Source organism: Acinonyx jubatus, chromosome A2, assembly GCF_027475565.1.
Source record: "Acinonyx jubatus isolate Ajub_Pintada_27869175 chromosome A2, VMU_Ajub_asm_v1.0, whole genome shotgun sequence".
NCBI classification, from domain to species: Eukaryota; Metazoa; Chordata; class Mammalia; order Carnivora; family Felidae; genus Acinonyx; species Acinonyx jubatus.
The window spans coordinates 159,438,101-159,453,296 of NC_069383.1; the positions used below are offsets into that span (position 1 = coordinate 159,438,101).

At 54.2% G+C, this 15,196-nt stretch overlaps 1 protein-coding gene across 1 annotated transcript in view; it reads left to right on the plus strand.

The window, feature by feature from the left end:
• Positions 1 to 15,196, plus strand: part of ARHGEF18 (Rho/Rac guanine nucleotide exchange factor 18) — an 81,059-nt gene that overhangs the window by 9,578 nt on the left and 56,285 nt on the right. The window contains exons 3-10 of the mRNA XM_027050111.2: positions 7,000 to 7,259; positions 8,005 to 8,155; positions 8,753 to 8,867; positions 9,798 to 9,855; positions 10,162 to 10,206; positions 10,698 to 10,775; positions 12,277 to 12,379; positions 12,524 to 12,665. Coding sequence (XP_026905912.2) covers positions 7,000 to 7,259; positions 8,005 to 8,155; positions 8,753 to 8,867; positions 9,798 to 9,855; positions 10,162 to 10,206; positions 10,698 to 10,775; positions 12,277 to 12,379; positions 12,524 to 12,665 — 952 coding nt within the window. The remainder of the gene's footprint in view (positions 1 to 6,999; positions 7,260 to 8,004; positions 8,156 to 8,752; positions 8,868 to 9,797; positions 9,856 to 10,161; positions 10,207 to 10,697; positions 10,776 to 12,276; positions 12,380 to 12,523; positions 12,666 to 15,196) is intronic.

The following is a 15,196-nucleotide window of genomic DNA, read 5'->3' on the forward strand; positions in this document are numbered from 1 at the left end:
TTCTTCTCTTTCCTTCTTTCTTTCTTTCTTTCTCTCTTTCTCTTTCCTTCTTTCTTTCTTTCTTTCTCTCTCTCTTTCTTTCTTTCTTTCTCTTTCTTTCTTTCTCTTTCTTTCTTTCTTTCTTCTCTTTCCTTCTTTCTTTCTTTCTCTTTCCTTCTTTCTTTCTTTCTTTCTCTCTCTCTTTCTTTCTTTCTTTCTCTTTCTTTCTTTCTTTCTTCTCTTTCCTTCTTTCTTTCTCTTTCTTTCTTTCTCTTTCTTTCTTTCTTTCTTTCTTCTCTTTCCTTCTTTCTTTCTTTCTTTCTCTCTCTTTCTTTCTTTCTTTCTCTTTCTTTCTTTCTTTCTCTCTCTCTTTCTTCTCTTTCCTTCTTTCTTTCTTTCTCTCTTTCTCTTTCCTTCTTTCTTTCTTTCTTTCTCTCTCTCTTTCTTTCTTTCTCTTTCTTTCTTTCTTTCTCTTTCTTTCTTTCTTCTCTTTCCTTCTTTCTTTCTTTCTTTCTCTCTTTCTTTCTCTTTCTTTCTTTCTTTCTTTCTCTCTCTTTCTTTCTTCTCTTTCTTTCTTTCTTTCTCTTTCTTTCTTTGTTTCTCTCTCTCTTTCTTTCTTTCTTTCTTCTCTTTCCTTCTTTCTTTCTTTCTTTCTTTCTCTCTTTCTCTTTCCTTCTTTCTTTCTTTCTCTCTCTTTCTTTCTTTCTTTCTTTCTTCTCTTTCCTTCTTTCTTTCTTTCTTTCTTTCTCTCTTTCTCTTTCCTTCTTTCTTTCTTTCTTTCTCTCTCTTTCTTTCTTTCTTTCTCTTTCTTTCTTTCTCTTTCTTTCTTTCTTTCTTTCTTCTCTTCCCTTCTTTCTTTCTTTCTTTCTTTCTCTCTTTCTTTCTCTTTCCTTCTTTCTTTCTTTCTTTCTTTCTCTTTCTTTCTTCTCTTTCCTTCTTTCTTTCTTTCTTTCTCTCTTTCTTTCTCTTTCCTTCTTTCTTTCTTTCCTTCTATTTCTTCTTCTATTTCTTCTTCTTCTTCTTCTTCTTCTTCTTCTTCTTCTTCTTCTTCTTCTTCTTCTCCTTCTTTTTTACATTTAATAGGACACTTCTTGAAAGTCTCCTGTCTACTAATTGGTAAGATGTAGACCTTTTTAAAATACATGAAACTTGACCAATATGTGAAACTTGACCAGTTCGAGAGATCATTTACATGTCATGTGGACACTATTTTATGTGGTTGGATATAGGGTTTTTTTGGTTTGGGATGAGCTCTGGAAGGTATCTAAAGATTGTCTAAATTTTCCTAATTGGGTTGTACTCAATAGTTTTTTTTAATTTTTATTTTTTAACTTTTATTTATTTTTGAGAGACAGAGAGAGAGCAGAGGAGGGGGGAGACACAGAATCCAAAGCAGGCTCCAGGCTCTGAGCAAGTGTTCAGCACAGAGCCTGATGTGGGGCCTGAACCCACGAACCGTGAGATCATGACCTGAGCCGAAGTCGGACGCTCAACCGACTGAGCCACCCAGGCGCCCCAGGTTTTTTTCCCCCCCTTTTAGTAACAGAGTCTTTTTACTGATAACTTCCCAACAGCATCTGTAAACATCGGGTACAAAAATACTCCGTTTAACTCTGTTTCCCAGGGTCTCAGCTTGCTCCAAGGAGGTCCTGGGAGGGGCCTGCTGGGCCCTGAGGGTTCACACCTCTGGTCAGGGAAACACAGACCTCATCAGGCTTGCAGCTGAATGGCCCGCCTCCATCTTGAGCCTTCTGCAACTGTCTCAGAAGCCTCCTTGAGATACCAACTGGAGACAGCATTCAATACTTTTGTTGGAGGAAAGGGCAGGGAGACCAGAATTAGTAGGTGCAGGGATGGGTTGGGGTGAACTCAGACCTGACAGTGCTGATCACACACTTTGAGGTGGTCTTGACCAGGGCATCGGGGCAGGGGCCTTCTGGCTCCGGTCTCTGGGAGCCTTTAAATGTTTAGAGCGGACCTCGAGCCTGGCTCTGGAAGAGCTCCCTTATGCCCAGTAACTCCAGCTGAGCTGGTCATCCCCTGGCCTGGCAGAGGGGTCTGCAGAAGACTTAATAGGTTTGTTTACACAAACGATTACATTGGTTTTGTACTTGAAAGTAGAGGGGAGGGGCGCCTGGGTGGCTCGGTCAGTTGGGCATCCGACTTCAGCTCAGGTCACGATCTCGCGGTCCGTGAGTTCGAGCCCCGCGTCGGGCTCTGGGCTGACGGCTCGGAACCCGGAGCCTGCTTCCGATTCTGTGTCTCCCTCTCTCTCTGCCCCTCCCCCGTTCATGCTCTGTCTCTCTCTGTCCCAAAAATGAATAAACGTTAAAAATAATTAAAAAAAAAAGAAAGTAGAGGGGATTTTCTTTCTTTCTTTCTTTCTTTCTTTCTTTCTTTCTTTCTTTCAAGTAATCTCCATCCCCAATGTGGGGCTCAAACTCTCAATCCTGAGATCAGGAGCCCACACACTCCACCTGCTGAGCCAGCGGGGCACCCCGAGGGGATTTTCTAAGTAAAATTCCGATCCAGAATTCCTGTCCCTCCAAACAGGGCCAGCTGGCCTCCCTCAGTTCTTCAGCCTGCTTCCTGGAACATTCTATCACCCTTGATTCTAATGGCTGGGTTAAACCATCCCTCCTATCCAACTAGCTCTGGGAGGGCAGGGACGGACTGTGTGACTGCATCTAACACAACCATCTTCCCCCCCAGAGGAAGAGCCCTGAGTCCCGAAATAGGAAAACAACCACTAACATAAGATCGCTTCCACTGATCCGGTTTGCGATGTGTCCACACCACCTCGTACCCACACAGCAAGTAATCCTACAAGAAGGCAGCATTACACCCATTTTACAGATGAGAAAACTGAGGCCACGAGAGGGGCTGGAACTTGCCCGAGGTCACGCTGAGCTAATACAAGTCATACCAGGGAGGCAACCCTTTGACTAAGGCTTTTCTACTCAGGAGCCATCTGCCCTGCCATTTATTTGCTACTTTGTTTGATGCCCGTCTCCTTTCCTACCTGATGAAATGGAACCGGAGAAACAACACGCTTAAAGTTGCTCTGGCGGGCCGTGGCTTACTAATGAACTATTCACATTTTGAAGTTTATCCGTGTACGATCCAAATCTGCACCTTGTAAGCCCTTCTGCAGAGTGGGCATTCCGGGGACATCTCGCCTCTGAGTCTGACTGGGGGAGCTCATCCCCCCCCAAACACCCCCCCCTCCCCCCGGTGGCCGGAGGCCCAGGCTCCTCAGGGGCCATGAGCAAGAGCCTGGATTTATCGCCTCCTCTCTGGGGCGTCAGGCCCAGCATACACTGTTCAGTCGGATGCCTGGAAAGGCCCCCGTTGGGCTGGCTCCCACCTTTTCTCACCCGGGCAATGTTGGAGGAAAGAGGTTTCAAAGCAAAGGATGAGGCACCCCCCCTCTCCCCACCCGTCTCCCTCAGGGTACCTGCTGCTGGGAGCTAGGACAGCCTGTGCCCCAACTGCCCATCACCCCTGCCACCCCCAGCCCTGGCCACAATCCCACTTCTGCCTCCGGTGAGGGAGGCCAGATGCAGAGGAGGGGGAGGGGGCCCGGCCCAGGCCAAGAGGCTGTCCTGACATGCTTCTGTTTACAGAAGGAGAAAAACCAGAGACACGAGGAAACCTTTCGGGCAGTGGCAGGGGAGATGGGAGTCCGTAGAGGTTGTCCAGCCACCAGGGATGGGACTGGAGTGATTTGGGGAAAGGGGAGACCCGCGAGGAGGTCGCAGGAAGGGGAGGGGCGCCCGGGGCCAGCCGCAGCCAGAGACGGGAGAAGCGGGAGACGAAGAGGGAGCCTGGCGTATGAAGGACAGAGGGAGGAAGTGGAGGCAGAGAAGGAGCGGCCAGGGAGGGGAGGACAAAGATCAGCGGGTCCAAAGGGAAGATTCAAGGAAAAGGGAGGCCGTGCGAGCCGTATGGAGGGTGTTCCGGAAGTCAAACTCAGGATACCTCCTGCTCCCAAAAGAATTAAAAGCAGGGACAGGGGCTCCAACAGATCTGCACGGCCGCGTTCCCAGCAGCGTGCCTCACCACAGCCAGATGGTGGAGACAACAGGGTGTCCATCGCGGGATGAATGGGACACAACATGTGGTTTTGCCGATATCCATACAGGGCTGTCCTTCCAGACAATGGAAGGGTTTTTTTTTTTTTTTTAAAGTTCATTTATTTATTTTGACAGAGAGATAGACAGAGTGCATCCCAGCAGGGGAGGGACAGAGAGAGAGAGGGAGAGAGAGAGAATCCCAAGCAGGCTCCACACTGTCAGCCCAGGGCCCGACACAGGGGCTCGAACTCACGAACCGTGAGATCACGACCTGAGCCGAAACCAAGAGCTGAATGTTTAACTGACTGAGCCACCCAGGTGCCCCAGACAACAGAATGTTATTCAGCCTTAAAAAGGAATGAAATTCTGATACACGCTAGAATACGGACACACTTGAAAACATTAGGCTAAGTGAAATAAACCAGACACGAAAGGACAAATATTGTACGATTCCACTTACTTGAGGTCCCCAGGCTAGGCAGATTCATAGACAGGCAGCAGATTAGAAGCTACCCGGTACCTTAGTGTCACCGAGCTGCACGCTTAAAAATGATGACAATGGCAAATTTTACGTCATGTCTACCTTACCACAAGAAAAAGAAGGAGGAAGGGGTAAAAACCGTGGAGAGCTCCAGGCAGGCGAGGTCGGCGGGCAAAGCCAGACCCTGCAAAGCTCCTCTTTCCAGGTACTTTCAATTTTGAATTGGAAGCTTCCCCGAAAATACCCCAAACCAGGCAATAGCAGGGGCCCCCCTGCTCTCCCTCTGCTGGTAGAGGACTGGCCCTGCCTGACCAAATGGTCCAGAGTTAGGGTTGCAAGACTGAGGAGACCAAATCAGAGGACACCCAGTTAGATTTGAGTGTCAAATATTACGATGTTTTGGAATATACTTATCCTAAAAAAAATACTTGGGGCTTATCTGAGATTGAAATATAACTGAGTGCCTTGTATTTTATGTGGCAATACTATCCTCGGGGACCTCTTCTTTTTAAGCACATCTGTTAACATCTCCACCCATCTTTTTATTTATTTGTTTGTTTGTTTGTTTGTTTTAAAGTAATCTCTACGCCCAATCTGGGGCTTGAACTCACAACCCCAAGATCAAGAGGCACATGCTTTACCAACTGAGCCAGACGGTGCCCTCCTGGGGGACTTGTGTAGAGTCCATGAAGGGGGCCGTGTTCCCTCGTGGCCCCTTCAGGCCAACCAGCTGGGACAGTGCCTCACAGGCTGCCTGAGACCACATAGATGCCTGGGGCCATGCTCAGCATTGGCTTTGCAGGAGGCAGTGGGGAGAAGCCCACCCATCCACCCACCTACCCACCAAACCCGGTCTGAGGACACTCCTAACAAAACTCTGGACAAGGAAAGTCTCTGTGCCACAGGTCCTGACAGCCCAGGGAGAGACGTCTTACGTAGCCTTGAGGAGTCAGGAAGGCAGCCTGAGGACATGCCCAAGCTGGCTTTTGAAGGATGAATAGGAGTTTGCCAGGCCAACCGTAGGTGGGCTAAGGAGAACAGGTTTTCCAAGGAGAGGAAAAGGCAAGTTCCCTGGCTGGGGGAAAAGATGACAGATAGAATGATTGGGAAGGAGAGAGAGAAGAGAAAAGGGACTGGGGCAAGGAGAGAGAAGCGTAAGAGAGAGCAGAGGGCTTGGATCCAAACAGACCTGAGTTTGAGTCTGGCTGTGTGTGATCCAGGGCGAGTCTTTGTTCCTCCCTGAGCCTCAGTCTCCTGATCTGGAAAGTGGGACAGCAATGCCCCCTGGTGGAGCTGCTGTGGCATTAGTGACAATGCAGGTTTAGTTCGGGATGACTGTGTGGGGAGCACTGAAGGCTGGCACAACGTCGTCCACTTCTGTGTGTCTTCTGCGTCTCACGGGGCCTGGCACGCCGCTGCCTCGCGGGCGGGTGGGTGGCAGCTTGAGGCTGCCGAGGGGGCTGGCCCCGGAGCCTTTTGTAATGTGCCCCCTGGGCTTCTCCCTGTCAGAGAGGGGAAGGTGTTGGCTGGAGCACTCCAGACCGTGAGGGAGCAGGGCCAGAAATAGGGGATGGGAGTGAGGTGAGTCGTACAAGCACAGGGTCCAGTACTGTCATGATTTAACATTTTGATCATCTGTTCATCGTGACTCTCTTTGCATGACTCTTGACATTTTATTTATTTTTATTATTTTTATTGTGTATTTTTTTTTTTTTTGAGAGAGACACATACACACACACCGAGTGTGAACAGAGGAGGGGCAGAGAGAGAGAGAGAGGGAGACACAGAATCCCAAGCAGGCTCCAGGCTCCGAGCTGTCAGCCCAGAGCCCAACATGGGGCTCGAACCCACAAACCGAGGGATCATGACCTGAGCCGAAGTCAGACGCTGAGCCACCCAGGCACCCCTGACTCTTGACTTTAAAAATATATGTATTATACTAACCTGATTTTTCTGGATTCCTGAGTTTGTGGGCCCCCCCCCCGCTTTGATTTTGTGCCTGAGGCAAGGTCCTCACCTGCTGCACCCTAGCCTGGGCCTGGGACGGACACTTGGGGTCCAACAGACCTATGAGGAAATGTACCAAGCACCCCAGGGACAAGGCAGGGAGCCCCAGTGCTGCATGAAATTCTGCCCTTAGCGCCAAGGATGACTTATCTGTGTGCTGCCCTTTTACAAACTGCATTCGAAGACATTAAACAAGGTGGTGGGGGGGGGGCGGGAGGCAGAGCAGAGATTATTACCCCCTTTTATAAGCCCATGGGAGGGAAACCCAGCGAGCAAGGTGGAGTCAGGGCTAGAGGTCCCGACTTCCAGCCCCTTTTTTGGGATGAGGCCCTGAAGGCCCAGGTTAGACAGATCGCCTGGGGGGACATTCCACCCCACCTGGGGGGGGGGGGTGATGGGCAGGGGCCTCTGGCACTCGCGGTCAACGCCCTCTTGCCCTCCCACACGGGTCTCCAGGAGGATGGCCTTCTAGGACAGCTCAGCGACAGCGCCGAGGACCTCAGCTTGGACTTGGGGGCCCTTCAGGGCAGCGAGTATCTCCAGGACCTGGGCCTTGGGGCCTTTTCCCACAGCCAGCCTGGGGAGGCCAGGGACAGCGGCCCCCCCAGTGAAGAGGCCGGAGGAGATTCGCCCTTCTCCAGCTCGGCAGAGTCCCAGGGCGGGCCTCGGAGACGCAGCTGGGAAAGGTCTCGGAGCTGCTCCGAGAGCTGGCAGAGGTCAGGCTTCCGCGACGCGCCCCCAGGACAGGGCGGGGCCTCGCCCCTGCAATCTGCAGGGGGGGCGGGGCGGTGTCTGCAGTGTCGGAGGCAGCCCCAAAGACCCGCTCCCCGGACACACATGCGTCCCGCACACAGAGCCTGTGAAGGCGGACGAGCCCGCGTGCCCGCTGAATAAACACGCACGACCCCGAGACGAAGACCGTAGGCTCGCGCGGCAGGTGCACACACGGGCCCGTGCGCACCGAGCATACTCGCCTGCAGGCGTCCGTGCTCGCCCCGCTCCAGCCCCTACATAAAAGCCTAAATGTGTGACGTGCCACTGGTCGTGCACGTATGCACCAAGCCACGGATGCACTCGTGATTAGAACACAGACGTGTGCTTGACTCCACACACAGCAGCAACCCAGTGGAGGGGGGCTTTGACCACCCCCCCACCCCGCACCTGCCTCCCTCAACCCCTCCCAAGTCACCGCAAACAGACATCCGGTCCTCCGTGATGTGTCCATGATGTGTCCTCCGTGCAAAGGTGTGGACCTACCTGCAAAGTCCCCAGCAAGGCTCCCCGACCTCTCCTCCCATATGGGGAGACTGAACACCTCCCTATACCCTGACCACTCCTCCCTGCCCCCCCCCCCGGGAAGGATGGCCCACAGGTCCCCCCAAGCCCCTGGATGTGGAGCTGGGGAAACAGCCCTGTGGAGAAGACACACTGAAGCCCTGTCTTCCTCTCTTCTTCTGCCAGGCTCAGCCTCGAGGCCGCGGCTGTGAACGAGGGGCCCTGTCTCCCTCGGACGCTGGCTAGCCTTGCTCTGAACTTGCCGGGAGAGGATCTGCAGGCCTGGACCCAACAGTGTCTGTCTGGGGGTGGGACCCCAGCAGAGCACCCAGGCAAGGTGGGTGCAACCCATGACCACCCTCGGGACCACAACTCGGGACCCAGGAGCCAGCGCGGCGGGTGGGAGGGAAGAGGTTCCTTACCTGCAGCTAGTGGGACTTAACCTGTCACAGCGGGGTTGTTCATGGGGCCGCCCATAACCGGGGAGTCACTGAGTCCTGAGATTCCAGCCCAGGCCTGAGCGTTCTTCATTGGGGTGGGGTCCACAGTAGGGGATCCTCGGTCACAAGTCTAACCCACGGTCTGGGAGGCTGGGGGGATGTCTCTGCATCTTTGCAGCTGGAAGAAAGCCCCGTCGGTGACCGGGTAGATCTCGTCTCAGGTCTGGGACTCCAGCCTCGGGGCTGTAGCCTGTGGCTGAGGCACCTTTGGCCAGGACCATGACCTGGGGAGAAATCCCTGATGGGCTGACATCTGGAGCTCAGAGTTCGGGGCTCCAGCCCTCGGCTGCTGCTGCGGGGATCTATCCCTGTGCCCGGTGGCGGAGGCAAGCCCCGCCCATGGCTAGAGGATGGGGCTAGGGACCCTCCATCTGGGGAGCTGGCCTGCAGTCCGGGCTGCCTCCCTGGCTTATCGAGATGCCTATTCCCCACAGGAATGTGACAGCCCTGAGAAAAGAGTGAGGTCACGGTCGGTTCCCGTGTCCTTTGATGAGATCAGCTCCCTGGAAATCTCTCCGGCTTTGGAGGTGCCCACTCCTGCTGTTCAAGGTAGCCCAGCCTAGGGGGTTCCCTCATTCAAACCAAGAAGGGTAGGGGGGTTCTGCTGGGGGACTCCCTAGATGGGACCCCAGTTGGGCCTGAGAGTTTGGGAAAGGGCTGCTGGTGGAGGGGGCTTAGGGGCAGGAACTGGGCCCTACTCCTTGTGGGGGGGTGGGGCAGAGGGGGAGAGGCCTCCGGCATCTGCCCCATCCTTCTGGGCCTCCAGCCAGAGTGGACCGCACCACCTCAATGCCCTCGCTCACCGAGGGCTCTTCTGTCTCTGCCTCTGTCCCCTCCTTCGTCTCCGTCGTTATCTCTGAATCTCTGTCCTAAGAGCCTGTGTCTCTCTGCTGTCGGATAGACCCGAAGTCTAAACCCAAAACTACCACTTTTCTTTTTTTTTACCTTTAATTTATTTTTTTTAATGTTTATTTATTTTGGGGAGAGAGACAGAGACAGAGACAGAGAGAGATAGAGCACAAGCAGGGGAGGGGCAGAGAGAGAGGGAGACACAGAAACCGAAGCGGGCTCCAGGCTCTGAGCTGGCAGCACAGAGCCCGACGCGGGGCTCGAACCCACAAACCGCAAGATCTACCACTTGCTAGAAATCTCTGAGCCCTTGTGGCTTTCTCTGTAAGAAGGGAGCAATGAGCAGATCTCCGGGGGGCTACCTGGGGCTTCACTGAGCATACCTGTGCACAGCACTTGGCATACAGTAAGCACTCCTGAGACACGGTGCGGGGGCCGGGGGGGGGGAGGGACAGGGGTGTGCTTCCAACACTGGATCTCTGCCCCCTTGGTGCCTCCCCTCCCCGAGTGGCAAGCCCCCTCTGGACGGTCTCCAGTTCCGCAGGGATGGGTCAGAGGGGGTCCACACAGGGCCGGCCTGCCCCAGAGCCCCCTGACACCTATGCCTCCTGGGGTGGGGGCCGCTTCCAGGCCTGGAGCCGCCGGTGCTGGAGTGCATGGAAAAGGACCACGTGGAACCGGATCACGTGTGAGTGTCTGCCTCGCGGTGGGGAGGGGACCCCCAGGGGACCGCCAAGGGGCCAAGGCGGGGGTCCCTCCCAAGCCCCCCGCGACCTCGGCCTTCTTTCCCACCCCATCCCTCTCCCAGAGGAGAGACCCAGGCCCCTCAGAAAGGTTCTCACTATGGCATCAGGGGAGGGGCTGAGCCTCCCGGGCAGGGGCTGGATGGGGACCTGGGGACCGGCTGGGCAGTCACAGCGCGTCTTGGGGGATGTGTCTACAACCAGGGAGATGGTGCGCTGTTTTTACACACTTCCCCCGCCCCCTACCCCAGGCTGATTGTCCAGAAGGTGCTTCAGGAACTTCGACAGTACCACGGGTGAGTGGGAAGGGGGACACGCGTCAGGGAACGGGGCTGGGAAGACAGACCAGACGTGAAGGACAGTGTGGGGAGAAAGCCTGCAGGGACAGGTGTGGACAAGACGGGGAGATAGGGGAGAAAACAGGGATGGGAGAGGTGGGGGGAGGAATGCACGTGGGAAAGGACAGGGGACATGAGGGGGGCGGGGGGACCCAGCCCAGAAGGTACCTGTACACAAATGAGAAACGATGCTTCTTTCCCAAGACACTGCCATTTGCTAGAAAGTCTTCCTGACGGGCTGATTTTGTTTGGCCGAGAGGTGTTACCACCCCCTCTGCTGGGAAAGCAGTCACAGTGACCGTGGATAGAGCCCACAGTGGGAGGGATGGTGGGGTCCTGGATGTGGCTCCAGGGCACCGGAAGGTGGGGGTGGAGGGAGAGGCAGGAGATGGGACATCTGGGGAACGAGGGGCTGCTGACCCACGCGTCTGTCCCCTCTGACCCTGCAGGGCCCGACAGAGGGCTCGCTTGTCAGTGAGCCCTGGAGAAGCCCACTCAAACCTCACCTGGTTTGAGTTCCTGTCTGAGTAAGTTTGCAAGTGGGAGTCTCGGGCTGGAGCCCCGCCCTGGCTTTGCGCACGTCTACCAGTGGCCCTCTGTGCAGGACCCTAAGCTGGGGGCGGGAGGTGGGGTCCCCCCCCGCCATCCTCTCACTGGAACTGCCAGGGCAACAATGGCGGTAGGGGCTGGGGAGGCGCCTCATACACCTTGGAGGGCAGAGGAGGACTTCCGGGAGGAGGCGACGGCTTGAGCTGGCTTCCGATGGAAGAGTAGGGGTTCACCAACACATGGGGAGGAGGACGGGGGCAAGAAAGGGGTGCCTTCCCGGGGAACGGAAGGGCCTAAGGAATGGTGTCAGGGTGGGGCTGGGAAGAGGGAAGGTGAGGGAAGTCAGCAGGGGTCAGATCACCTCTGTGACTCTGGAGCTCTCTGGTGATTGGTAATGGCGAGCACAGACGGGGCTGGGGGGAGGGCAGGGTCTGCAGACTGGAGGTGTGGATCTCCCTCCAGTGGATAGATTCCGCAGGGGCTGGGTTTGTTTGCTGCCGACTCAATAAATAACGTTGATCCTTGAACAACACGGGTTTGAACTGCGCGGGTCCACTTCTCTGTGGATTTTTTTCAATGAATACTTGTACAGGACCCTAAATGTATTTTCTCTTCCTTATGATTTTCTTTAAAGAAAAACGTTTATTTATTTTCGAGAGAGAGAAAGCGAGTGGGGAAGGGCAGAGATAGAGAGGGAGACGGGGAATCCGCGCAGAGCCCCACGCAGGGCTCGAACCCGCGAACCGCAGGATCATGACTTGAACTGAAGTCAAGAGTCGGACGCTTAACCGACTGAGCCACCCAGGCGCCCCTCTTCCTTGTGATTTTTGTAGTAACATCTTCCTTTCTCTAGCTTGCCTTATTGTCAGCACACAGTACCTAATACCCATAACACATAAAAAGTGTGTTAATTGACAGTTTACGTTTTCAGTAGCTAAGTTGTGGGGGACTCAGAAGTTATATACGGATTTTTGACTGTGCAGGGGTTGGCGCCCCAACCTCCGCGTTGTTCAAGGGTCCACCGCATTCATTAAATGAGGGGGTGCCGGTAATCCAGGAGACGCGTGACAGTGAACTGGGGCTGGGATGTAAGGGGGAAGAGGAGAGCAGGATTTGAGACAGAGCCCAAAGGAAGCATGGGCAGGATTTGTAGGCTGATCACAAGGTGGGGTCGCGGGTGAATAGCAGGGAGGAGGCAGAAATGGACAGAGCCAAGATTTCCAGCCTGGGCCTGCTGAGGGACCCCAAGCTTGCGACCATGTCGCAGTCCCCTCTGTGGACCCGGTACCCCCATCTCCTGGAACTTGGTAACCATCTGTGTTTGTTGAGTGAATAAGTGATTGAGAGGAGGGAGGAGAGAGTGCGGGGACCACGGAAGAAGCGAAACAGGACGAGGGGGCCGCGGGGGACAAATTCCGCGTGGGGTCCAGGAGCGACCTGGGCCTGCCGCCCCTCCCTGTTCATCTTTCCACCCCGCAGGAGCGAAGACAGCGCCAGAAGGACTGAGCAGAGTCACAGGAGCACCAGGGTGAAACGCAGACTGAGCTCCCTCCGCTGTAGAGTCACCAGACAGAAGGGGAAGGTCAGGGGGCGCCGGGCCGGGGTGGCGGTGGGTACCCCGTCCACCTTCTGCACATTGTCAGGTTGCCCCTGGCCCTGGAGCCCCGTGACGCCAGGGAGATCCGAACGCGCGGGGCGTTCTGAGGTTCGCTTCTGTCCCCCACAGGGGAAGAGCCCAGCACAACCAAAGGACAAGAGTCAGGATGCTAGAGAGAGGAAGGAATGCATCCATGGGCACCAGCTGGCCCAGGGGACGTGCGTCGGCCACTCCAGCTGTCCCCTGTGCGGCAAACCCTTCCTGAGCTCTGGTGAGTCCGGTGGCCCCGCCCAGCCCTCCGGATGGCAGCCAGTCTCGCAACTTTACCGCCTCTAAATCTCTCTCTCGTGGTCTCCTGTGCTGGTTACTCCCTCAGCCCACTTCACCCCGGCCAAGTGGAGGCTCCCTGGAGAGCACCGGGGCCCTAGGGGCAGGGACCCTGTGGTTACCTCGGTTTTTTGCCGTTGCAAACATCCTCTGGCAAAATTCTGACTCAGGCGGTGGGTTAGCTAGGGCTGCCTGACAAAATATCACGATCTGGATGGTTCGAACAAACAGAATTGCACAGCAGACGCTTGAACAACGTGGAGGTCAGGGACGCTGCCCATCCCACCCCACCCCCACTCTGCAGAGTCTATATACAACTCTTAGCAGTATTTTGGCACAAGAAACTAACTCCTCCTATCCCTCCAGAAGGGGTGAGTAGCCCCCTGCCCACCCCCGGACTTTCAGTTTAATTTTCTATTAATTTTTAAATCGTCGTTTATTTTTGAGAGGGAGAGAGTGTGTGTGCGAGCGGGGGAGGATCAGAGAGGGGGACAGAGGATCCGAAGCGGGCTCTGCACTGACAGCAGAGAGCCCGATGCGGGGCTCGAACTCATGAACCTGTAGATCATGACCTGAGCCTAAGTCCAACGCTCAAGCAACTGAGCCCTCCAGGTGCCCCTAGACTTTTAATTTTAGAATCACAGAAAAGTGGAGAGAGCAGAGAGGGTCGCTTTCTAACTTTTCTCCCGGTTCCTGCCATGTTACCATCACCTGTGACCACAGTACATTTGTCATAACTTAGGAACCAACATTGGTGCAGTAAGTTTTAAAGTTTTTTTAAAAAATGTTTATTTTTTTTTTTTTCAACGTTTATTTATTTTTGGGACAGAGAGAGACAGAGCATGAACGGGGGAGGGGCAGAGAGAGAGGGAGACACGGAATCGGAAACAGGCTCCAGGCTCTGAGCCATCAGCCCAGAGCCTGACGCGGGGCTCGAACTCCCGGACCGCGAGATCGTGACCTGGTTGAAGTCGGACGCTTAACCGACTGCACCACCCAGGCGCCCCAAAAAATGTTTATTTATTTTTGAAAGAGAGAGAGAGAGAGAGAGACAGAGACAGAGCATGAGTGGGGGAGGGGCAGAGAGAGAGGGAGACAGAATCGGAAGCAGGCTCTGGGCTCTGAGCTGTCAGCACAGAGCCGGATGTGGGGCCTGAACCCATGAACCAGGAGATCATGGTCTGAGCCGAAGTTGGACGCTTAACCCACTGAGCCACCCGGGCTCCCGGGGGCAGTATTATTCATCAAACTAGATTTTCCTCAGATTTCACCAGATTTCTTCTTTCACTCAGGTTCTCTCTGTTTCAGGACCCAACTCAGAATACTGTATTATCTTTAGTCATCCTGTCTCCCTAGTTTCTCTGGTCTGTGAAGTTTCCTCAGTCTTTCTGTATTGCTCGTGACCTTCACGGTCTTGAGAAGTATCAGCCGGGTTTCTACTACGATGTCCCCCATCTGGGTGTGTCCCATGCTTTCTCATAATTAGGGTTATAGGCTCAGGAACCTTCTTGCCTCCTCCTATCAGGGGATAAGTCCTATCGACATAACACCCCTGAGGATATTAACCTTCACCCCCTGGTTAAGGTTACACCTGCCAGGTGACTATCTTTTCCCTTTCCCTACTCTGTGCTTTGGCAACAAGTAACTCAATGAAGCATACTCTCAGGATGGCGGGAATCGAGGTCTGCCTCCTGGAGATAATTTTCAGGACAGATCTTTGAGATCACAGAAGATTCGAGTTTGTGTAAAGGAAAATACGTGGGGTGCCCTTAGCATGGTGCCTGGTACGTAGGGGTACGTAGCGTCCATCATCATCACCCTCTATCGTCGAGTTAAAGCTAGCGTCGAAACCACAGACCCCCAACCATACCCCCATGCCTGTGTTAGGAGGCCTGTGGGGCCACAACGGCCGTGACTCACTCCCAGCAGGCTGAGAGTACCCGCCCCCCCCCAGGTTTAACGAGCCACAAACCTACCTACCGCTGGAGGCATTCAAAGCCAGATGTTACTATCTGTCCCTTAGAGGAAACAGCCCCACAGGAAGTTCCGCAGAACAGGGAATGAGTCACACTCCAGGTAATTACGGAGGGCAGGTCTCCAGGGGTAAAGCGGAGATGCTTTCCCAGAGACCAGCCCCGCTGACAGAACACCATTCCGGACAGTCTTGTTAATGGCCTTGACCTCTGAGGTTCCCCATGGTCTGACCCCGCCTACCTCTCCACTTTTGCCCACATACACCACCTGCACCTTGCTCATTCAGTGCTGTTCCCGGAACTCCCTCGGCCGCATAACTCTTACTCACCCTTTAACCCAAAGCCACGGCCACGTCCCCCAGGAGGGCTGGATTGTGGATTAGGCGACTGTATCCGTGTCCGAGTGTCTCTTAGGGCAGTTGCTGTTAGCCGAGAGGACATTGGCAATATCTGGAGGCCTTTTTTTCTTTTGTCGTCAGAACTGGGGTGCTACTTGCATCTC